This window comes from Falco peregrinus, chromosome 1, assembly GCF_023634155.1.
Source record: "Falco peregrinus isolate bFalPer1 chromosome 1, bFalPer1.pri, whole genome shotgun sequence".
In the NCBI taxonomy this organism is placed as follows: domain Eukaryota; kingdom Metazoa; phylum Chordata; class Aves; order Falconiformes; family Falconidae; genus Falco; species Falco peregrinus.
Genome location: NC_073721.1, coordinates 26393004 through 26415322, shown reverse-complemented (window position 1 = coordinate 26415322; position 22319 = coordinate 26393004). Strand labels below are relative to the sequence as shown.

Sequence of the window (22319 nt, the reverse complement as noted above, 5' to 3'; positions counted from 1 at the left end):
TATGGATTAACTGTTTGGCCTCTGTTTTTTCTTCACTGGAGACTCAAGTCAGCCAGCTGCTGCTGCTGTTGCGGACGGCAGAGGTAACTTGCGCAGTGACGGCAAGGCAGGCTGTGTGGGGGTGCATGTGCGCTGCAAGCCTGCTCCATGCTCGCTGCCCACCGGACCGGCCAGGCCTTCCTCTTAGAGACCTGCGGGACCACCACCCCAGGATGGCTGGCGAGAGGCAGGCTCCATGGCTGTCCTTCACCAGGAGTGCTCTGGGGAAGGACAGCTCTGCCTTTGTGTGGCTGGTTCACGGAGCAGTGACCTGTAAAAGCGGCCTTGGAGTACAGAGAAGTGTAAGTGGGAGAGCAGAGGGCTGCCGGGTTTACTTGCATCTCCTGCTCCAAATTAAACCCAACTCCAAGGGACAGGGAAGTGCATCAGGCAAAAGTAACTTTGTTAAGGGTGTCTGGGAAATTTGCTGGCCTGATTCTCTCCCCTTTGTGGGATGTTGCAGCTGCCCTTGCATCTCCACAGAGGCAAGACTTTACAAGCTTTCACCATAGCCTTTGCAGAGGACTATGCTGATAGGAGCTTTGATGAAAGATGTTTGTATCTAGTGCAGCAGATACTTATTTTCTTGGTTTATAGCAAGAGGGGTTCAGATAATATAAATCTTTAGAAATAATCCTGATTTCAACACAAACCGTCAAATTTATTAATTTTCTATTTTTTAGTAGTCAACATAACACATCTAATTTTTAGTTAAGAAATTTGTGAAGTAATACTGGTCATATTAATGAAATGCTAGCTCTGAGATAATAAAATACTTATGGCCTCTGGTGGCTTAGCATGGGCTATACAATGTGCTATGTCAGAGACAAGGAAAGCTTGAAATAGCTTTTGTGAAGTAGCTTGAGGGAAAGCTTGGAGTAGTTTGTGTTAAATAGCTTGTATTTATCATTTAGTACACATTTTGCTGAAGGTATAGATTACATTTCCCCTTGTTAAAAATAAACACGGATTAATTCATGCCGCTAAAAGACGAATGTGAGCATATATCTCTTCTTTGAATAGAAATTCCTATTTTAATTATTGATAATAGCTTAGCTTGCTTAAAAGGGAAGAATTGTACATTTTTCATCTATTCTGCTGCTCTTTCTCTGCACTCGATGACGGGTAAGGAAAAGGGGCTACTCATTTTTTCTTCCAGGGGCTCGAATGACGCAACAACGCCCCTACGGTAACTTTGCGCCGCCGTTTCCCCCCTGCCGGCGCCCCGCCTCGGGAGGCGGCTCAGCAGCAGCGCGGCCCGGCCCTGCGGCCCTGCTCCGCTCCGCTCCGGCGGGGTGCGGGCTCCCCCTCCCGAGGCGCCGCGGCCTCGCTCGTCCCGCCAAGCCCCGCCGAGGCCCAGGCCCCTCGCCCGCGCAGCGCCCTCCGCCGCCCGCCGCGTCTCTCTCTGGGGGCCACCGCGGGCCGAGGGGACGCCGGGGAGGAGCCGGCGGGGCGCTGCCTCCTGCCCCGGGAGGGGGTTCGGTCCCCGCCGGGCGCTCGGGCAGCCATCTGAGGCGGACCGGCCACCCGGCTGCTTCCAGGTGGGGCCGTGACCGCGGGGGTGGCTGCAGCGCGACCTGGCATGGCCGCCCCCGCGCCCCGGAGCGCCGCACACCCGCGGGGCGGGGGCAGGCGGGGAGCCGGGCGGCGCGGGGCGGTGGCACCGCATGCGCAGGAGGCCAGGTGCCCGGCGGGTCGCCAGCGGCCGGCAGCGTCGCGGGCGGCCCCGTGTCCTCATGGTGCCGTGTCAGGGCGGCGAGGCCGCCGCTGTGCCGGCAGCGGGCGGGAAGGAGCCGGAGGTGCCGCTGGGCCGGCAGGACGGTCCGGGTGCGGAGCAGCCTTGCCTGTGCCCGGCGCCGGGCATGGAGGCGGCGGGCGCCGAAGAACACCGCGGTCGTGGCTGCTGCTGGGGTTTGCCCCGGCCGCGCTGCTGTGGGGCACCTGGTGAGGACGGGGAGTCTGGCAGGCGGGGCGGGGCGGGGGGGCTGGGGTGGCCCGCTCGGCCGGGCTGCCCGCTCTCGGGGTGACATTGCCGGCGGGGCGGAGAAGGAAGAGGCCCCGAGGGCACCGGGGCTTGCCGCAGGCGGTGGGGCGCCGAGCGAGCTGGGGCGGCCGCAGAGGGCGGCCCGGCACCTGAGTCCGCCCCGCCGCCGGCTGCCCGCGGGCGGCTCCCCGCCGCTTCCGCGTCGGCCCCGGCTGTAGCGTTCACACCTGGCGCCCGGAGGGGCGCAGCGCGACCGCTGCGAGCGCGTCAGGCCGCGCCCTCCTCCTCCTCCTCCTCCTCCTTCTCCGGGATGGGCCAGCCCCCGAGAAACGAAGCGCAGCGGCGGGCACGACTCCCCGGTGGCGCCGGCTGGGCCGGGGCCGACCCCGCGGCGGGCGGGCAGGGCGCTGGGGGCCGCGCACCGCTCGCTCCCATCCCGGCGGTAGCGCTCATCCCTCGGGAAAGCGGTGGCTGCCGCCGCCGCAGCGCTAGCGTGAGGCTCGCCAGGTGCGGGTGGAGAGGGGTGCCTGCTGGCAGGGCGAGCGGGGAGAGGGGCGTGAGTGCCGGCAGCCGCCTGCCCTGGCCATCCTCGCCAGCGCCGCTGTGAGCACGCTTCGTTCTGTCTCAGTCCGTGCTTAGTTTCTGGGACGTGCTGGATCGTTAAAGCCACAAACTTACTGCAAAATGCGTGACGTGTTCTTATAAGTTAAATGTTGCTGCTTTTTAAAACATAAACGCCACCTACAAATAATTTTTGAAGTTGTTATCTGGGGTATTTAGCACGTGTCATTTTTCAGCATCACTGAAAACGTGTTTCTCATTAAATACAGACCATAATTGACTTTCCAGCAGAAAACGGGTAAGATGGCAATCTTTCTCAGCTAGTGGGCTGTGGAGAGGCCAGAAGAGAGAGTGTAGTTCACCTGCAAAATTCATGTTAGTATCACTTCTGAGGCAAAACTCGGGGAAAAAAATACCTGAAATCCTGAGAAACTTGCATTTATTCACCAAACACCCCACCCCCCTTTTTTTTTTTCTTTCGGTAGTCTATCCAAGCAAAATTCGTGAGTCAGTGGCTGAACTTTATGAATCATGCCTAGATCCAGTCTGCGTGACCACGCTTAGCTGGCGCGCAGGCTGTTGTGCTCCTGGCACTGCCCGAGGTTAGTGAGAGCGCTGCTCAGCCGCTTGCGGGGTGAGCAACCCATCACCCCTCGCTGGCTTTCCTGAAGGGCTGGGAGAGTCATCTTCTCACTGACCGCCTTCCCCATAGCCCGTACTTGTCTGCCTCTGCTACTCAAGATGCGTGCACGTGAGAAACGTGATTTTCTGCAGTGTATGTGTTTTGCAAGTATAAAAACTCTTTGAAAGAAAGCGTGGCATTAATATGCAAACAAAAAGAATTTACACAGAAAACGATGTGTGGCTGGAGGCATTTGAGTAGGACCTAAAACAGGAGTGGATGATTGTTTGAAAGGCTTACGTGTGGAGATGGCCAGGGAATAAAATTGGAAAACCAAGTCTCTAATCTGTAGCCGCTCAGAAAAGAGGACTTGGGTACTACTCAAAACTGTTTTTATTTTCAGACTGCTACACTTTTTATTTTTTTTTTAAGAAAAAACCATGAATACTTGAGTATTTTGATAGTGTAGGGCTAGTGTTTGGAGGCTTAATATTTTGTGGGGTGGGAATGTTATCTTAACCTAACTTCTTACAATATATTTCAAAATAAGTACTTCTTCAGAACTGCAACTCTTGTTTTTGGTGGAAGAACTTGTACCATTTCACTTTTAAAAGGAACTAAAACATTTCTTACCACACTGGGTACATGCTTTAGCAATGTGAGAGGCTGATGGCTTAAATTCTGGTATTGCAAGATACTGTTTCTGATAGGCATGGTACGTTGGGTAGCTTACAAAAATGATTTCCTTTTGTTTTTTCTGCTCCTTCAAATCCAAAGCTTAGTTCTGTGTATGAGATCCTTTCAGCTTACTTTGGTTTAGTTTGATTGGTTTTCCATTTCAACACTTCCATTATTTAGATTGGCTTTGTTCTGTAGTAATCAGACGAGCTATCATGCCTGAAGTAAAAGTTAATCTGTTTGTGCTGTGTTCATCCGTACGCCAGCCTGCACTTGGATTTCCCATTTCAGTTACAGGCCAGTCTTGATGCCTCTTGCTTTTGTATTAGAGGCGTTGTTGATTTTGTGGTTTTGTTGTGTGACCGTGGATTAGCATCTTACATAATTAATGGACATTTTAAAAATCTACTCATTTTCGTAGTTGTTGAATGTCCCGTTGCAGTGTCAGTCAGTGGTAGTTTTTATAGTAACTTTTATGTAAGTGGCTGTTGCTAAACAGAAATGTTTCTAGTAGAAACTGACATTAATTTTCAGCTGTATTGTGGCTGGATTCCTTGAAGAACAGCCTTTCTGCCTACTTAAAATTCTGCTTGCAGGTGTAAAGCCTGGGTCTCTAGAACTGTTAAAGCCAGAACCAATGCTGTACACGCTGTGTCAGCCCACAGTCCCAGCTCCCAGGCAGTAAGATGCAGTTTCTCAGCCTTTGGTGGTGATCTCAAGGACAATCAAAATGGTTTGTGACAAGTTTTGTTAATTTAAAAAAGCCCACACACCTCAAACAAACTAAACCCCCTGCAAAACCATATTTAGTTGCTGTGAGAAGCTATGGACTAGGGTATTGTTTATGAAGATTTATGTTAAGCCCAATGTAAAGGTCGGACAGCAAAAGATACGAAATCGCTTATGCAAACTAAACCAGCCACCAGATACCGCTTGTGCAAGATAAGATAACCACCAGATGTCCAGGAACCGACAGAAACAGGACAAACAACCCCATATAAGGACATATGAGTGAGGGGTCAACTATGGGACAAAGGAGGAAGACTTCTTACTTCGGCCTCAACGACCACCAGGAGGCAGAAAACGACCCCCTAACAACAACTGAAGCATGCGCAGAGTACCTCCACTACTTCATGAACACGGAAGTAAAGATGTATAAAAAGGGACTGTTTGAACTGCTCAGTACGGCAGTTGGCGGAGCGCAGACTCCCCTGCCGTCCAGCCCTGTTTTTGCTCATATTCTACTTGCTATAATTAATAAAATTTAATTGGATTATGATCCGTTGTGGTCTCAATTTATAACAATTCCTGGTGCCGTGACTCAGATAAGGAACGGTGGGCTTCCGTCCTCCGGGGAGGCGCCCCGCGACAATCCGCGGCCCCGCGACCGACAGCCTACCTCAACCTTACCGACGAACCTAAATTCTAGAATAATGAGCAAAGGAGAAACCGGTAAAATCCCATAAAATTCTGTGCACGGGAGTCCGGACGAAGACGCAGGACGCGTAAGTATATTGCGAATTTGTTCGCGGGTTTGCCGTTTGGGCGGGATTGGGTTTCCTGGAATATAACGAGTGAGAGGTTCGATATACTGAACCAAGCAAGTGTGGACTCTTAAGTACTGCGTCTCCCATCTCCCGTGAGGGACTGGGCCAGGAGCAAGGGGAGCGAGTGAGTGTATGTTTGTGGATATTCCAGAAGATGGGGGCGAAGGGCAGCAAGCCTTCGACTCCCATGGGAAGGGTACCCACTGTACCTAAGAATACCCCTCTGGCATATATCTTAGACAATTGGAGATATTTCCCTGGAACCCTAGGGAAAGATAAGCAGAAGATGATAGAATATTGTACTAAGATATGGGGAGGGAAGAAGATTTCTAAAAATGTCTTTTGGCCAGTCTATGGGTCAGAAGAAGATTGGGTAAGACAGCAATTAAACCTCTGGGTTAATAATAATAAAAAAAAAACCCCTTAACCCGGAGGAGAGTCAATATGCGGAAGTGTAGCTAGAAAGACCGGGAGCTAGACTTTACCCGCTGAATGAAATAAAAATTAAACAAAGAAAAAAGAAGGAAGAGTTAGACGAAACCCTTCTAACCCCCCCTCCTTACATTCCTCCTCCTGCTCCCGCAGCCCCTCCAGAGGTCCCCAGAGCGCCCACTCCCCCACCAGAGTCGGAACAAGGGTCTCCCCCTCCTCCTAGACGCGTAACTAGAAGTCAAAAAGGGGCAGCTCAGATATACCCCCTAAGGGTAATACCCATGGGGGGACCTCAACCTGTGATCGGATATATTTCCGTACCCCTAAACTCGGCTGACCTACGAGATTTTAAAAGAATCGAGATGGGAAACTTAATTGAGGACCCACTCGGAGTGGCAGAAAGATTAAACCAATTTTTGGGACCAAACCTTTATACTTGGGATGAGATGTAATCTATCCTTGGTCAATTATTTACTACCGAGGAAAGAGATATGATTAGACGAGCAGGAATGAGACTGTGGGATGCTCAACATGCCCAGGGACCTCAAGCAGATATTAAATGGCCACTTCAAAAACCTAATTGGGATAATCAGGATCCGGTGCATAGAACTCATATGCAGGACCTGAGAACTATAGTAATTCAGGGGATTAGAGAAGCAGTACCCCGTGGCCAGCATATCAATAAAGCATTTAATGAAATGCAAAAGAAAGATGAAAGCCCTACTGAGTGGCTGGAACGACTGAGGAAAGCCCTTCAGCTGTACTCTGGGGTAAATCCAGACGACCCTTTAGGGTAAGCGCTCCTCAAAACTCAGTTTGTGGCAAAATCATGGGAAGATATCAGAAAGAAGATTGAAAAGTTAGAAGACTGGCAGAATAGAGGGTTGGATGAATTATTGAGGGAAGCTCAGAAAGTCTACGTAAGGCGGGAAGAAGAGAGCAGCAAGCGACAAGTAAAAATGATGGTAGCAGCGGTCAGAGAGGATCGCAAAGAGCGAACTGGTGAACACAGGTCTGCTGGAACGAAACAAGGGAACGTAGTAGTAAAGAAGGAACAGAGATGTTGTTTTTACTGTGTAAAGAAGGGACATATAAAGAAGAATTGCAGAGAAAGGATCAGGGATGAGGAAATATTGAAAATGGAATAGGAGAGTCAGGGGCTCTATACCTTAGGGGACCGGAGTCATCATGAGCCCTTGATAAAATTAAAAATAGGTCCCCATAAACAAGGGTTCACCCTTTTAGTAGACACTGGAGCTGAGAAATCGACTATTAGGCAAATACCTGAGGGATGTAAAGCTTCCCCTGAAAAAAAGTACAAGTAATTGGGGCAAAAGGAGAACCCTTTAAAGTAAGCAAAATCAAAAATGTGGTATTTGAAACTGAAAATAAATTTGGAATGGGTGAACTCTTGCTCGTCCCTGAAGCAGAATTTAATCTGTTAGGACGAGATTTAATTGTTGAATTGCAATTAGAAATTAAAGTGAAAAATCAAGAGCTAACGGTGTCTGCTTATCCTTTGACCGTGGATGATCAAAAACAAATTAACCCCGATGTCTGGTACTCTCCGGACACAATTAGTAGACTGGAAATCCCACCGATTAAAATCCAAATTTCCGAACTCCACATACCTGTGAGGGTAAGGCAATATCCCATATCCCTAGAAGGACGGAGAGGATTAAAACCAGAAATTGATCGATTGTTAGCACAAGGAATCTTAGAGCCTTGTATGTCACCCTTTAACACTCCCATTCTGCCTGTAAAGAAACCAAATGGGAAATACCGGCTCGTACATGATTTAAGGGAAATAAACAAAAGAACTATCACCCGGTTCCCTGTAGTAGCAAATCCATACACACTGCTAAGCAAGCTAGGACCCCATAACTCCTGGTATAGTGTGGCTGATTTAAAGGATGCCTTTTGGGCCTGTCCACTGGCAGAAGAATGCCGTGATTATTTTGCCTTTGAATGGGAAGACATAGAGACAGGCCGTAGACAGCAATTGAGATGGACCGTGCTCCCCCAAGGGTTCACTGAGTCCCCTAATCTGTTTGGGCAGGCCCTGGAAGAGCTCTTAAAAGAATACCAGGTACAAACAGGAAACGTGCTGTTACAGTATGTAGATGATCTGCTCATAGCAGGGAATAATAAGGAGGATGTAAGAAAAGAAAGCATTCGACTCCTAAACTTTCTTGCACAAAAGGGACTACGGGTATCACAAGAAAAGTTACAATTTGTGGAGGAAAAAGTGAAATATTTGGGGCATTATTTGTTTAACGGCAAGAAGATATTGGATCCAGAGCGCATTAAAGGAATTCTGGAATTACCTATGCCTGTCACTAAGAGGCAAATTCGGCAGGCATTAGGGCTATTTGGGTATTGTAGGCAATGGATAGAGAACTACAGCTTTAAAGTTAAATTCTTATATGAACAACTGTCTAAAGACAAAATACCCAAGTGGACCCCTCAGGATCAAGAGCAGTTTGCCAGTCTCAAAAGGGAGCTAAGTCAAGCACCGGTTTTAAGCCTCCCAGATTTAAAGCAGCCATTCCATTTATTCGTTAACATACATGAAGGAACGGCATTCGGAGTATTAACTCAGGAATGGGCCGGACAAAAGAAACCGGTGGCATACTTATCAAAGCTGTTGGACCCTGTGAGCAGGGGTTGGCCGAGTTGTTTACAAATCATTGTTGCTGCTGCCTTATTACTTGAAGAAACGAATCGTATTACCTTTAATGGAGAAGTTGTCCTATATGCGCCTCATAATATAAGGGGGGTGCTTCAACAAAAAGCAGAAAAATGGCTTACAGATAGCCGACTATTAAAGTATGAGGGAATACTCATAGAATCTCCAAAACTATCCCTAAGGACTATCGGAGCGGTTAACCCTGCAGAATTTCTATACCCAGGGGAAAGTACTGAGTTAGTACATGATTGTCTTCAAACGATTGAACAACAAACACGAATTCGACCAGACCTAGAAGAAGAGGAATTACAACATGGAGAAATATTTTTCATAGATGGGTCATCTCGAATAGTGGAAGAAACAGCTGTCCAGACTGCTGAGCGTGGATGGACTCAAGCCAGTCGCATTAAAGGCCCAGTGACGAGACCCCACTGGAAAGTAATCAGTACTCCAGGTGACACCAAGATAACCCTGAAAAGATAACGTAATGATAGAGACTTTATTTGATTATTTTGCCGCATTGCCTTTTGGTATAAAGTGTGTATTGCTGTTTATATTTGCTATAATTATTTCTTTTTTATCTATTATATATGGAAGCATACAAAGTGTGTTGAAGGAAATTGCTAAACTTATGCAACCACACAATATTGAATATAGAAGATATGCTGATGTAAATAATATATGTACTCTAGATATACGAATTAGGTGTAATAATTTGAACTGCAATTGTTATCCATTTGCTTGTTTCAGGTGTAAGGTATGCCAGGATAAATGGTGGACACACTGTGAATGTAGATACCCTCCGATAGGAGTTTACACACAGTGTTGGAAAAATCCAAAGAACTCTCACTGAGTGGAAATTAAAACAATTAGAGTCTAAACAAGAAATTATTCGAGAATCCCATGAGTGGTGGGAAATTTTTGCCAAAGGAATAAACCCTCAATATTATTGTTACCACTCCAACGAACCAGTCCCCTTTATAGCTGAAATCTTGGCTATAAAGTGCAGAAGGGAAGTACTAACCGTGTTTTGCTTTGCCCCATTAGTTAAAGCTGCAAAGTGGGAAGCCTATGTAAACAGGCAGAAAGCCCGAAACAGCTGTTCTCCTGAAGAATCCCCTTGCTGCCGAGAAGATGGTACACCCCGTGGCTCGAAGCAACCGAGTCGACGGGCAAGGCAGAGGAGGAACAAACTGTGGAGAAAAGAACCAGAACAATGGGACACAAAAGCAGCAATGGCCGAACTTCCCCAGGACTGGTAAAAATATACTTAAATTGGCAAAATTGACAGACACCCTTTTTCCTGTTATGCCATTAGTTCTGTTATTGATAATAACCCAAGCAGATGGAAACCCTCATGAGCCAATGAGCTGGAAATTATTGCAATTAGATACAAGCCAAGTCGTTGGTGAATTTCAAGGACCTGGCAGCCCAACATTCAACGTAACTCCATGTCAACTAATTGGGCAATTCACTCCTGTATGCAAAAGACAAGGATGGCAAGGTAATAAAAGTTCAACTTATTTTTGTCCTGCCTCTAATCCAGGGAAAGAATACTGTAATTACCCTGGACATTATTATTGCGCATACTGGGGATGTGAAACAATGGCCCTAGAATGGGGAATTAATAATGATAAATATTTGAAAATTAGCTGGGGACCCCAAGGCTGTAACCCACCTTCATATACTTACAATGGATATATATTAGGGGGACAATACTCGTCAAACTGTCAATATCTGGAAATAAATATATCAAGTCCTACAGATGATAGTTGGTTAGTAGGAAAGATGTGGGGAGTTAGAATCAGAGAACCAGGGCCAGACCGAGGGGGTTTTATTAAAGTAATAAAGGAAAAGCTTCCACACGATCCCTTACCAGTAGGACCAAACCTGGTCCTGAATCCACCCACTTCCTCTGAAAAAAGGTTGCCCCCGTAATTGTTGTAACCCCTTCTCCAGACTCCCTTTCGGAAACAACTAATGACACTGTGACTGAATTTTCTTTGTCCAGGGATCTAGAGTTGTCAGAATCCAAAAACCCCTTATGGAATCTAATGCAAGCCTCTTATCGTGCCCTTAATGAAAGCAAACCAAATTTAACTGAGGAATGCTGGTTATGTTATAATGTTAAACCACCATATTTTGAGGCAATTGGAAAACCAGGTAGGATTCAATGGTCTAATGGTTCAAACCCACGAGAATGCCCATGGGATGACCAGAGGAACCATACGCAAGGAATTACTATTCAATTAGTAACAGGTCAAGGAAAATGTATAGGTACAGTGCCCGAAAAGTATCAGCCTTTGCGCAACCGAACAGTCACTAACACCAATATAGAGAAACACAAGAGTCAAAATGACAAATGGGCTATCCCGACACCAGGAGCTAAATGGGTTTGTTCAGACATCGGAGTAACGCCTTGCCTATCCCTAAACGTGTTTAATCAATCTCAGTTTTGCGTACAGGTGATTATTGTTCCTCGTCTGATCTATCACACCTCGGAGGAGGTGTTATGCCACTTTGAGGGAGACCTGAATAGACAAAAACGAGAGCCAATTACAGTGGCAACCCTAGCTACACTGCTGATAGCGGGCGGAGTTGGAGCAGGTACAGGCATAGCCTCCCTAGTAAAAGGTCAGGAATTACGAAGTTTGCAGATGGCTGTAGATGAGGATTTAGCAAAAATAGAACAATCTATCCAAAATTTAGCCACTTCAGTAAAGTCTTTATCAGAAGTAGTGCTGCAAAATAGAAGAGGATTAGATCTATTGTTCTTAAAGGAAGGAGGGTTATGTGTAGCTCTCAATGAAGAATGTTGTTCTTTTGCTGACCATACGGGAGTAGTCCAGGACACCATGTCTGAACTCCGGAAAAGGTTAGATCAACGTAAGAAGGATCATGAGGCGGGCAGGCCATGGTATGAAAACTGGTTTAATGTTTCACCTTGGCTAACCACTTTGTTGTCTGCTTTAGCAGGACCGCTTATTATGTTGATTCTGGGACTTATATTTGGGCCTTGTATATTACACTATATTTTACATTTTATTAAAGAACGGTTTGACATAGCTAAATTGCTTATTTTAACTACGAGGTCTGGGGCAAAATATAAGAGTGTATCTATTAATGAGGATGAAGATTGTTGTGAATGCGTTATGCCACGTGAGAACTATGCCTATTGTAATTGTGAGGTATTACCTTGTGAGTGTTATGATAAATGTTGGGATTGTGGAAAAAGGTTTGCTTGCAGTGCCGAGAATGAAAGTAGCGTCTAATAAACAATAATAGGATAAAAAGAAAAAGGGGGGATTGTGAGAAACTATGGACTAGGGTATTGTTTATTAAGATTTATGTTAAGCCCAATGTAAAGGTCGGACAGCAAAAGATACGAAATCGCTTATGCAAACTAAACCAGCCACCAGATACCGCTTGTGCAAGATAAGATAACTACCAGATGTCCAGGAACCGACAGAAACAGGACAAACAACCCCATATAAGGACATATGAGTGAGGGGTCAACTATGGGACAAAGGAGGAAGACTTCTTACTTCGGCCTCAACGACCACCAGGAGGCAGAAAACGACCCCCTAACAACAACTGAAGCATGCGCAGAGTACCTCCACTACTTCATGAACACGGAAGTAAAGATGTATAAAAAGGGACTGTTTGAACTGCTCAGTACGGCAGTTGGCGGAGCGCAGACTCCCCTGCCGTCCAGCGCTGGTTTTGCTCATATTCTACTTGTTATAATTAATAAAATTTTAATTGGATTATGATCCGTTGTGGTCTCAATTTATAACGCCGCTGTGAGCACGCTTCGTTCTGTCTCAGTCCGTGCTTAGTTTCTGGGACGTGCTGGATCGTTAAAGCCACAAACTTACTGCAAAATGCGTGACGTGTTCTTATAAGTTAAATGTTGCTGCTTTTTAAAACATAAACGCCGCCTACAAATAATTTTTGAAGTTGTTATCTGGGGTATTTAGCACGTGTCATTTTTCAGCATCACTGAAAACGTGTTTCTCATTAAATACAGACCATAATTGACTTTCCAGCAGAAAACGGGTAAGATGGCAATCTTTCTCAGCTAGTGGGCTGCGGAGAGGCCAGAAGAGAGAGTGTAGTTCACCTGCAAAATTCATGTTAGTATCACTTCTGAGGCAAAACTCGGGGAAAAAAATACCTGAAATCCTGAGAAACTTGCATTTATTCACCAAACACCCCACCCCCCTTTTTTTTTTTCTTTCGGTAGTCTATCCAAGCAAAATTCGTGAGTCAGTGGCTGAACTTCATGAATCATGCCTAGATCCAGTCTGCGTGACCACGCTTAGCTGGCGCGCAGGCTGTTGTGCTCCTGGCACTGCCCGAGGTTAGTGAGAGCGCTGCTCAGCCGCTTGTGGGGTGAGCAACCCATCACCCCTCGCTGGCTTTCCTGAAGGGCTGGGAGAGTCATCTTCTCACTGACCGCCTTCCCCATAGCCCGTACTTGTCTGCCTCTGCTACTCAAGATGCGTGCACGTGAGAAACGTGATTTTCTGCAGTGTATGTGTTTTGCAAGTATAAAAACTCTTTGAAAGAAAGCGTGGCATTAATATGCAAACAAAAATAATTTACACAGAAAACGATGTGTGGCTGGAGGCATTTGAGTAGGACCTAAAACAGGAGTGGATGATTGTTTGAAAGGCTTACGTGTGGAGATGGCCAGGGAATAAAATTGGAAAACCAAGTCTCTAATCTGTAGCCGCTCAGAAAAGAGGACTTGGGTACTACTCAAAACTGTTTTTATTTTCAGACTGCTACACTTTTTATTTTTTTTTTAAGAAAAAACCATGAATACTTGAGTATTTTGATAGTGTAGGGCTAGTGTTTGGAGGCTTAATATTTTGTGGGGTGGGAATGTTATCTTAACCTAACTTCTTACAATATATTTCAAAATAAGTACTTCTTCAGAACTGCAACTCTTTTGTTTTTGGTGGAAGAACTTGTACCATTTCACTTTTAAAAGGAACTAAAACATTTCTTACCACACTGGGTACATGCTTTAGCAATGTGAGAGGCTGATGGCTTAAATTCTGGTATTGCAAGATACTGTTTCTGATAGGCATGGTACGTTGCGTAGCTTACAAAAATGATTTCCTTTTGTTTTTTCTGCTCCTTCAAATCCAAAGCTTAGTTCTGTGTATGAGATCCTTTCAGCTTACTTTGGTTTAGTTTGATTGGTTTTCCATTTCAACACTTCCATTATTTAGATTGGCTTTGTTCTGTAGTAATCAGACGAGCTATCATGCCTGAAGTAAAAGTTAATCTGTTTGTGCTGTGTTCATCCGTACGCCAGCCTGCACTTGGATTTCCCATTTCAGTTACAGGCCAGTCTTGATGCCTCTTGCTTTTGTATTAGAGGCGTTGTTGATTTTGTGGTTTTGTTGTGTGACCGTGGATTAGCATCTTACATAATTAATGGACATTTTAAAAATCTACTCATTTTCGTAGTTGTTGAATGTCCCGTTGCAGTGTCAGTCAGTGGTAGTTTTTATAGTAACTTTTATGTAAGTGGCTGTTGCTAAACAGAAATGTTTCTAGTAGAAACTGACATTAATTTTCAGCTGTATTGTGGCTGGATTCCTTGAAGAACAGCCTTTCTGCCTACTTAAAATTCTGCTTGCAGGTGTAAAGCCTGGGTCTCTAGAACTGTTAAAGCCAGAACCAATGCTGTACACGCTGTGTCAGCCCACAGTCCCAGCTCCCAGGCAGTAAGATGCAGTTTCTCAGCCTTTGGTGGTGATCTCAAGGACAATCAAAATGGTTTGTGACAAGTTTTGTTAATTTAAAAAAGCCCACACACCTCAAACAAACCAAACCCCCCGCAAAACCATATTTAGTTGCTAAGCAACTCACAGCAGTGCCCTGCTGATGATGTTTTAGGAGGTCCTAAGGCTCACTGGCTTCCATGCTAATGTGAGAACACCGCGAACACTGCCTTAGGTGCGTGGAGTTCTCACTCTTACCTTCAGAGGGTGTTCCAGCAGAAAAGGTAACTCCCAATGCTTTAGACAGACAGAGAGAAAAGAGAGAGTGAGGTAACATCCCAGTCAAATATTTAGATGTGTTCTCTTTGCCATGGTGTTCACCTCTAGGTTCAGTGGAAACACTGTTCCTCTTGTGCAGCGCAGCAATAAGGGAAAAGGCTGGTTTCTTTGGAGACCGTGTTGAGGTCAGCAGCAGTTCACCCTCTCTGCTTGCTTGCCTGCCTTTTTTTTTTTTTTTTTTTTAAATTGTCGAGGGTGGAGATGGGTGGAACGAGGAAGAGTATGTCCCTGAATAGAGCCTGAGGGAATGGGGAAGCTTGAATAGAAAGTATTAGACTTGGGAAACTACAACTACTTCAGGAAGAGAAAGTTTGATAAATAAGCATACAATAAGGTGAAACTGAGGTCTTCATGGAACTGTGGTAGATATCAGTACGTTAAGCAGGCCTATGATATTTTAAAAGTAGTCACTTAAATTTCTTCTGCTTAAAAATGTGTATTTGATGTTTATTTGGAGAAAATATTTGGATTCTTATAGAAAGATAAAAATTATGTAAAACTTCAGAGGGTCTAGGTCAAATTTAGGGTGATTTAACTGCAAGATAAGCATGAAGTATAACAAAAATGAGGTTCTCTACACAATTTTTACATTGTGAGCTAGGAAATTAAATTTTTGCTTATGAACCTTAATTTACTTAATAATCAGATAATTCCCAAGGTAGTAATTTTCAGTGTTTCAGAATCTGACCATGGACCATTTTGCAGTCAGTTGTATTTCTTGGTCCTTGGGTGGTGGTCAGAATCATACTATTAGCCCTATAGTGAATCATCCAAACTAGCCTGATGCCTCTGAGGAGTAAAGCCTGCTAAGTCATATAGAACCGTGGGAAGTTTTGTATCCAAAGTGTTAAGAGTTCATCTCTTGTCTTGTGTTTTAAGAAAAAAAAGGAGACCTTTAGTGGTCAGTGAAATGCATTTTCAGGGGAAGTCTGGTAAATACACGTAGTATTTGCATGTTTCTTTTGCTTCCCCTGTCCTCTACCACAAGAATAGCTACAACTGTATGGAGCACTGGAGTATGTAGAGCTGCCTGACCTATGAAATCTTCTAATAGATCATTACTAACTGGAGTTTATTTGTTGCAGGAGCAAAGAAGAAAGCTGCTTGTCCAGGACTTGGGCTGTTTTATACCGTACTGTCTGCCTTCCTTTTCTCAGTGGCCTCTTTATTTCTTAAAAAAATAGATGATGTACATTCAGTGGAAGTGAGTGCATTTCGATGTGTTTTCCAAATGGCATTTGTTCTTCCTGGTTTAATATACTACAAGTAAGTGAAGCAAACATTTAAATTGAAAGTTTTTTCTGAAAAGTAGATCTAGAATTATCACTCAGTTAAATCAGATTGCAAGATAATTTTAATTTGGACTTCATTTGCATAAGTGCTTTTTTTATTAGTTGATAGTATCTTAATACAATTCAGAAAACTGAAAATCTTTGACTCCTTGAATTGTAGGGTTTTCTACAGGAATTATGTGAAATGTATCGATCTTCCATTAGGTAGTGTTCTCAAAAAATAGGAGGTAATTTGTAGACAGTTTTGGGTTATTTTGCAAGCAAAGAGTTAATAGCTAGAAGATCAGGTTCTGGAATCTGAATATAATTGGGGGTGGGAATAAACTGGTCTGTGGTAAAACAGTTTAAAATATTTTGGTATTTTGTAAGTCACTCATCCAGAAAGGTGTGTACAATCTAGAAGGGTGTGTATATTTAAATGTAATTGGATGTTGGTCATGAAATAAGCAAGCCAGTGACATTAATGTGTCATTTCTGTTTTTCAGAACGGGGTTTTTGGGACCAAAAGGTAAAAGAATTTTTCTTTTCTTCCGAGGATTCCTTGGCTCTAGCGCAATGATTCTTCTCTACTACGCTTTCCAAGTCATGCCGCTAGCTGATGCCACTGTTATAACTTTTAGCAGTCCTGTTTTTACATCGTTGCTGGCATGGATCTTTCTCAAAGAGAAATACAGTATTTGGGATCTTCTGTTTACCCTCTTTGCAATCACTGGAGTGGTTCTTATTGCCAGACCACCGTTTCTGTTTGGGTCAAACGTAACGGGAATTGAAGGAAGTTACACAGACCATCTTAAAGGAACTATAGCAGCAATTACAAGCACAGTGTCTGCAGCTTCAACTTTTGTTATACTAAGGAAGGTGGGAAAATCTGTGCATTATTTTTTGTCAATTTGGTATTATGCAGTTATTGGTTTAATTGGCTGTGTTATAGCGTTGTTTGTTTTGAATGAATGGCGTTTACCATATTGTGGTAAAGATAGGGTTCTTCTAATATTAATAGGCTTGTTGGGGTTAGGGGGTCAAATATTTCTCACAAAAGCATTACAGATAGAGAAAGCTGGACCTGTAGCCATAATGAAAACAATGGATGTGGTGTTTGCTTTTATTTTACAAATTCTTTTTCTCAATCATCTGCCAACTTGGTGGACTGTGGGTGGTGCCCTTTGTGTAGTAGCCAGTAGTTCTGGAACTGCCATTCGTAAGTGGCGACAAAGCTTGAAAAAAGCTAAACAAAATGAAATCTAACAATACAGACACCTAATTCATTACAGAAACAAGCAACCTTGACATATATATACAATATTTATTTTTATTTATTTAAAATATCTCATTTACCAAATTGTAGTACCAAGTTACAGCCAATAAAATAAGTTGTTGGGTTTTTTTAAGAAAACAAAATCGAGGATGTTTTAACAACTGATTAGGTATGTGCTTTTCTTTCTCATATGTAGGCATGCAGATACAAGAAATAGAAAGATATTTAAAAGTTTCTTGCTTCCTATCAAAAGTGGACAGTAGTGTTTTGGCTTTCATTTTCCTAGAATTCCTGATTCTCCACTTAGACCCTTTCTCCATTCTTTTGAGCAGTGGAAATCAGTCTCCTAGGCTTACTTAATACTGTTCTCTGCTTGATTACCAGAGGGGTTGCAGTATAAAAGATAGAACGGAACGAAGAGTTATAATCCTATGAACATCCAACTTTTATAGAACAGATAAAGCTTGTACATTTACAAGCCTTCTAATTATTTTTTTTTGTACAAAACAGATGCCAAATGGGGTTTTATTTTTAATTTGGATTCTAAAAGAAAAAAGGCTATTTCATCTTTCCAGTATCAAGAGAAAATCAACTTGTGCAAATTATCTATCAGCTTTGCTTTCTTTAAAAAATAGTTTAAAATGTTTGCACTTCTTTTACAGACATAATGAAACAACCTAATCCCTTTCTTTCAATGTGATTTCCCAATAAACATCTTCAGTTGCTGCAGTCTCGGTGATGAGACACAACAGTTAATTGTATGCCACTCGTAAATTAGCCATTTCTTGTGGTATGGAATGTTATGCTGTAGCTGCACTTTTCTTTATTCTATGCAAAAGATTATAGGTTTTAGGTATTTAATATAGATTATTTTAAATGCTGCTTATGACCCTTTTTGTTTAGGTTCTTTTGTACAAAAGTTCTTTATGAGACCAAGTGTAAGTCGTCTTGGCCTTCATAAAGTTTGGAGGATTTACAATAAAGCATTTTTCTGTTTCATGAGAATTTGAAAGAGTGCAGGGTAATTGCAGTTTCACAGGAAATGAAGGTTGGCCCAGGTCATAGCAGAGATTCTGCAGAACAGACTTGAGGAGAGCTTGATGGGGTGGTGGAGCTATGGATATACATCTCTAAGATGTGGAGTGAGCCACACTACATCTGGCAGTGCTAGTGGGCATCTTCAGCCCCGTTTCTCCACATGGCCCTTTTAAATCTGCAGTTAGTCACTTCTTACACATCTTCTCATTTTTATAGGCTTTATCTTGATAGCAACAAATATTAAGAAAAATGCTCTTAGTGTCCTTCATGTTTGAGGAGGAATATATATTTAGTTTCAGGAAGGGGGATTTTCCCAAATGGAGTCTTACGTACTTTTGGGTCTTGTCTCAGTAGTGCTTAAAGAAAATTTTGACTTGGATCTTTATTTGGTCCTTTGTATCATAAGGTGGTTGTCAGTTTTTTGCTCACCTTAGCTTTTTTCTAAAAGAGAATGCTGTGTTCTGTAGACTTGATACATGGTAGGTTTTGGTTTTGTTTGATTTTTTTTTTTTTTTTACAAAATCACTAAAGTTGGCTGATATTTTCTTATTTTGATTTACAGATGTCTAGTCACATATCTTTTCTTTTGACAATAAGCATTGCATCCTGGCAGGGCAGATCTAGGTACTTGTGTCCTTAAGGACTGGTATGTGTATGTACTTCAGGATGCACTGGATGTGAGGAGCCATCTGCAACAGGTTTCAGGGGTGGGAAGGAAAATAAACTGCATTTTTTACTGCTTAACTTCACATTTAATATGGATGTGTTTGAGTTGACACTTCTAAAGGTGTGGTTCCAAAGCAGTTCAGATTGATGTAAATCTGGGTTGTCAGCTAGTCCTGCTCCCTCCCGTTGGCTCAGTGCTTGTGCTTACGTGGTTTTGTGGTGAGCTAGCCCTGGGAGCTGATCTGGCTATGTAACTGTTTAGTAAGGTTGTCAGAGAGGGCAAAACCAGAGTAGCCTGAGCTTGATTAGAGTGTGAAAACATTAGGAAGGGGAATTAGATCATAGAATAGAATCATTTAGGTTGGAAAAGACCTTTGAGATCATCAAGTCCAACCGTTAACTTAGGGCTGACAAGTCTATCACTAAACCTAAGCACTGTATCTACCAGTCTTTTAAATACCTCCAGGGATGGTGATTCCACCACCTCCTCGGGCAGCCTGTTCCAATGCTTCACCACCCTTTCAGTGAAGGAATTTTTCCTAATACCCAGCCTAAACCTCCTTTGGTGTAATTTGAGGCTGTATCCTTTTGTCCTTTTTTAGTTATCTGGGAGAAGAAACTGACCCCCACCTGCCTAAAACCTCCTTTCATGTAGCTGTACAGAGCAATAAGGTCCCTCCTAGATCTCCTCTCGTACAACATACAAATGTTGATTTGTCAGTACAGAATAAAAATAATGTGGAAGCTTATATAAAAAATCTTCAGGTTGTATTATTTCAATTAATCTTGTTTACACTTAGTGGAGAAGAACAGCCTACTGAAGAAAGGACTGTTTTCTTGCCCTTAATACATAAGGAAGTGTAGAAGATAACCTGACATGAAATCAACAACCCAATACAGTGATTGGTAATTTTTCTGTCAAGTTCTTGCGGAAACACTTCTGATATATTTCCATACCTGTGGTGCCAAATGATTTTTTTTTTCTTTATCCAAATCTATAGGGTTTTCTTATGGCTCCATCTACTTATTTCCTTTTGCTGTTCTTAAACCTTCCTAAATACTTAAGTTGTTAAAAATAATTATAATCTAAATAAGATCCTGTGTTAGAGGCCATTGTGTTTTTTGGAACATTATTTTGATTTTGAGCCATCTTTTAGAGAATTGTTTAACTAGTGTGAGAATGAAGAACTTGACTAGGGCTGCTCTAGTCATAAAGTATGACAAGCTAGCTTCTATAACTAGCTTTTCTAGATGATATTGGGAATGGAAGACACTTAAGCTTTAAGGTTTTTTTTCAACCACTTCAATTTTTAGATTTTTCTTCCTCTCAAATGTAGGTTAAAACCCTAAATTTTAGTTGGAAGCCTTGAAGAGAATACCCTAAAATGCTGGTGGGTTTTTTTAATGAAAAATATTTCTTACAATCACATTAAGATGGTCAAGCTTTTTTTTTCTTCAGAACTTAACAGTTTGAGAATCTGAAATGAAGCTGGCTGAATGTTGATCCTTTCAGATTCTTAGTTTTACTTTTTTCTAATAGAGTTTTAATTTCAAAAAAATTTTTTTAGCATTTTAATACAGCAAGTTTCTCAGGGTCAAATGTTATTTTTCTGAGCTTTTAGTCAGAAATATATTATTAATGTTCATCACCTGTAATGTCCTGTTGTGATCTTTGCAGTATTTTTAAGTTTGATAAATTTACTTTTCTAATAGAAAGACCTTCCTTTGTGATATGATGGAATATTGTTACATTGCAATTGCTATGCCATAAAGTTGTTTCTTTTGAATTTCAACACGTTAATGCAGTGTAGTGATTTCAGTGGATCCTGAATAGAAAGAGTAATAATTATTATTGATTGTTTTGCACCTAAGCACAGGGTAAAAAGGTTTAGTTGTTACTGATGCATCACAGAATGTTTCTTATGTTCTTTACTATGCAAACCACTGTAATCATCTGTTGTCTTCAGTGGGACTTTACAGCCTTAAAGCCTTGTATACCTGACTGTTCTATAGAAAGCTGGCTGAAAAAGTTATGTACTGTCACTGTGCAGCAGCCAGTTTGTTTCAGGTTACGTTGGTTGTCAAAGTGTGCTCTAAAAGCTGTCTGCGTACACCTACACTAAGAATTTGGCAAACTCAATCGTGTAGGCAAGGGCGGTCTATGTAATTAAAATGGACTTCCTGCATTTGTCCAACACCAGGCATGAAGTGACCTCAGCATAATAGCATCAATGAAATGACTAGTTCAATGTGTCCTTTTTCTTCTGAAACTAGGCTTTTTCCCAGTTCCAAAAACTGTTCTAAGGTGGCTCTTCCTGTAAATGAAAACAAGATAGATAGTACTACCCTTGATCATCATTCAGTACAAACACTTCCCCCGGCCCTGTAGTATTTTCTCTCCCTTGAGCTTTTGTTCAAGAGCTGTCTGTTGGAAGAAGGTTTAGTTCTAGAGAGGTAGCCTCTTAAGTTATTTCCTTGCCAATGAGTGTTAATTAACCAGGAAGTCAGTTTTCCAGTTCTCTAACCATGGTAACCATGGTATGCTCATCTGTGGCACCAGCCCCACAAGGGTCGTAGGAGCATGATCTCTGTCCCTGCATGGGGTCAGGGTTAGTAATGCTGGCAGCAGATGTGGAACACTCTCTTCAGCAGGACGTTGCAGTGACCAGCAGAATATTTTTGTGGTCATAACTGCCTGTCCATCCAAAGAAAAGTCATGGCTTTACGTTCCTGCAGGTGCAGGTAACTTCAGGGTGGAACATACATAGACTTCTATGGTGATAACACTTCTGTGTATCAGAATGAGTAATTTCCTATGTTATGTGAGTTACTGTTTGACAAAAAGGGGGTAAAAATACCCTCAGCATTAATTAAATGATTTTTACTATGTCTTGTTTATTGTTAAATATATATTGAATTATATGTTTTGTAGAAGTTACTGGCTTTGTTATGTAGTAGTATATTTTTATAGACTATTCTTATATATTGAAATGTTAAGAATATTTTCGTAAGAGATTTATATTCATCATTGCTAATAAAATGAACCTGAAGAATTAATGTCTGGTTTTGCATTGAGTAGTAGAACATACTTAAATGTAGTGAGATTGTCAAAGCTTTATGAGAGAACCGTTAATCATACAGTCCCTGTTAAATATGATCATGTGCCTCGTTCTGCTACTGTTAGCATACAGCATCACTTTTTATGGCCTGCGACAAGCTAGAGATGAAAAGAGGCTCCATCAGCTTCCATACAGCAATTTCTTAACTGGAAACTGTGGCACTGACAGGTCAGTAAAGTTAAATTTTCGTGTCCAAGTGGCAGTTTGTTTTTGTGTTTTGTTTGTTTTTTGTTTCATTTCTGTACATCATGATTTCATATCAGGTCTTGCCCCTTCTGTCACAAGGTGATCCTAAATTCATCCCTAAATGCTTGCCA

General features: G+C 42.7%; 1 protein-coding gene across 1 annotated transcript; it reads left to right on the top strand.

Moving 5' to 3' along the window:
* The first annotated feature begins 1300 nt into the window (after positions 1-1300).
* On the top strand, positions 1301-21940 carry SLC35G1 (solute carrier family 35 member G1). The gene is made up of 3 exons (XM_055811690.1): positions 1301-1983; positions 15718-15898; positions 16410-21940. Exons 1-3 carry the CDS (start codon positions 1707-1709, stop codon positions 17167-17169), a joined length of 1218 nt encoding a protein of 405 aa, XP_055667665.1. The 5' UTR covers positions 1301-1706; the 3' UTR covers positions 17170-21940.
* The last annotated feature ends 379 nt before the right edge of the window (positions 21941-22319 follow it).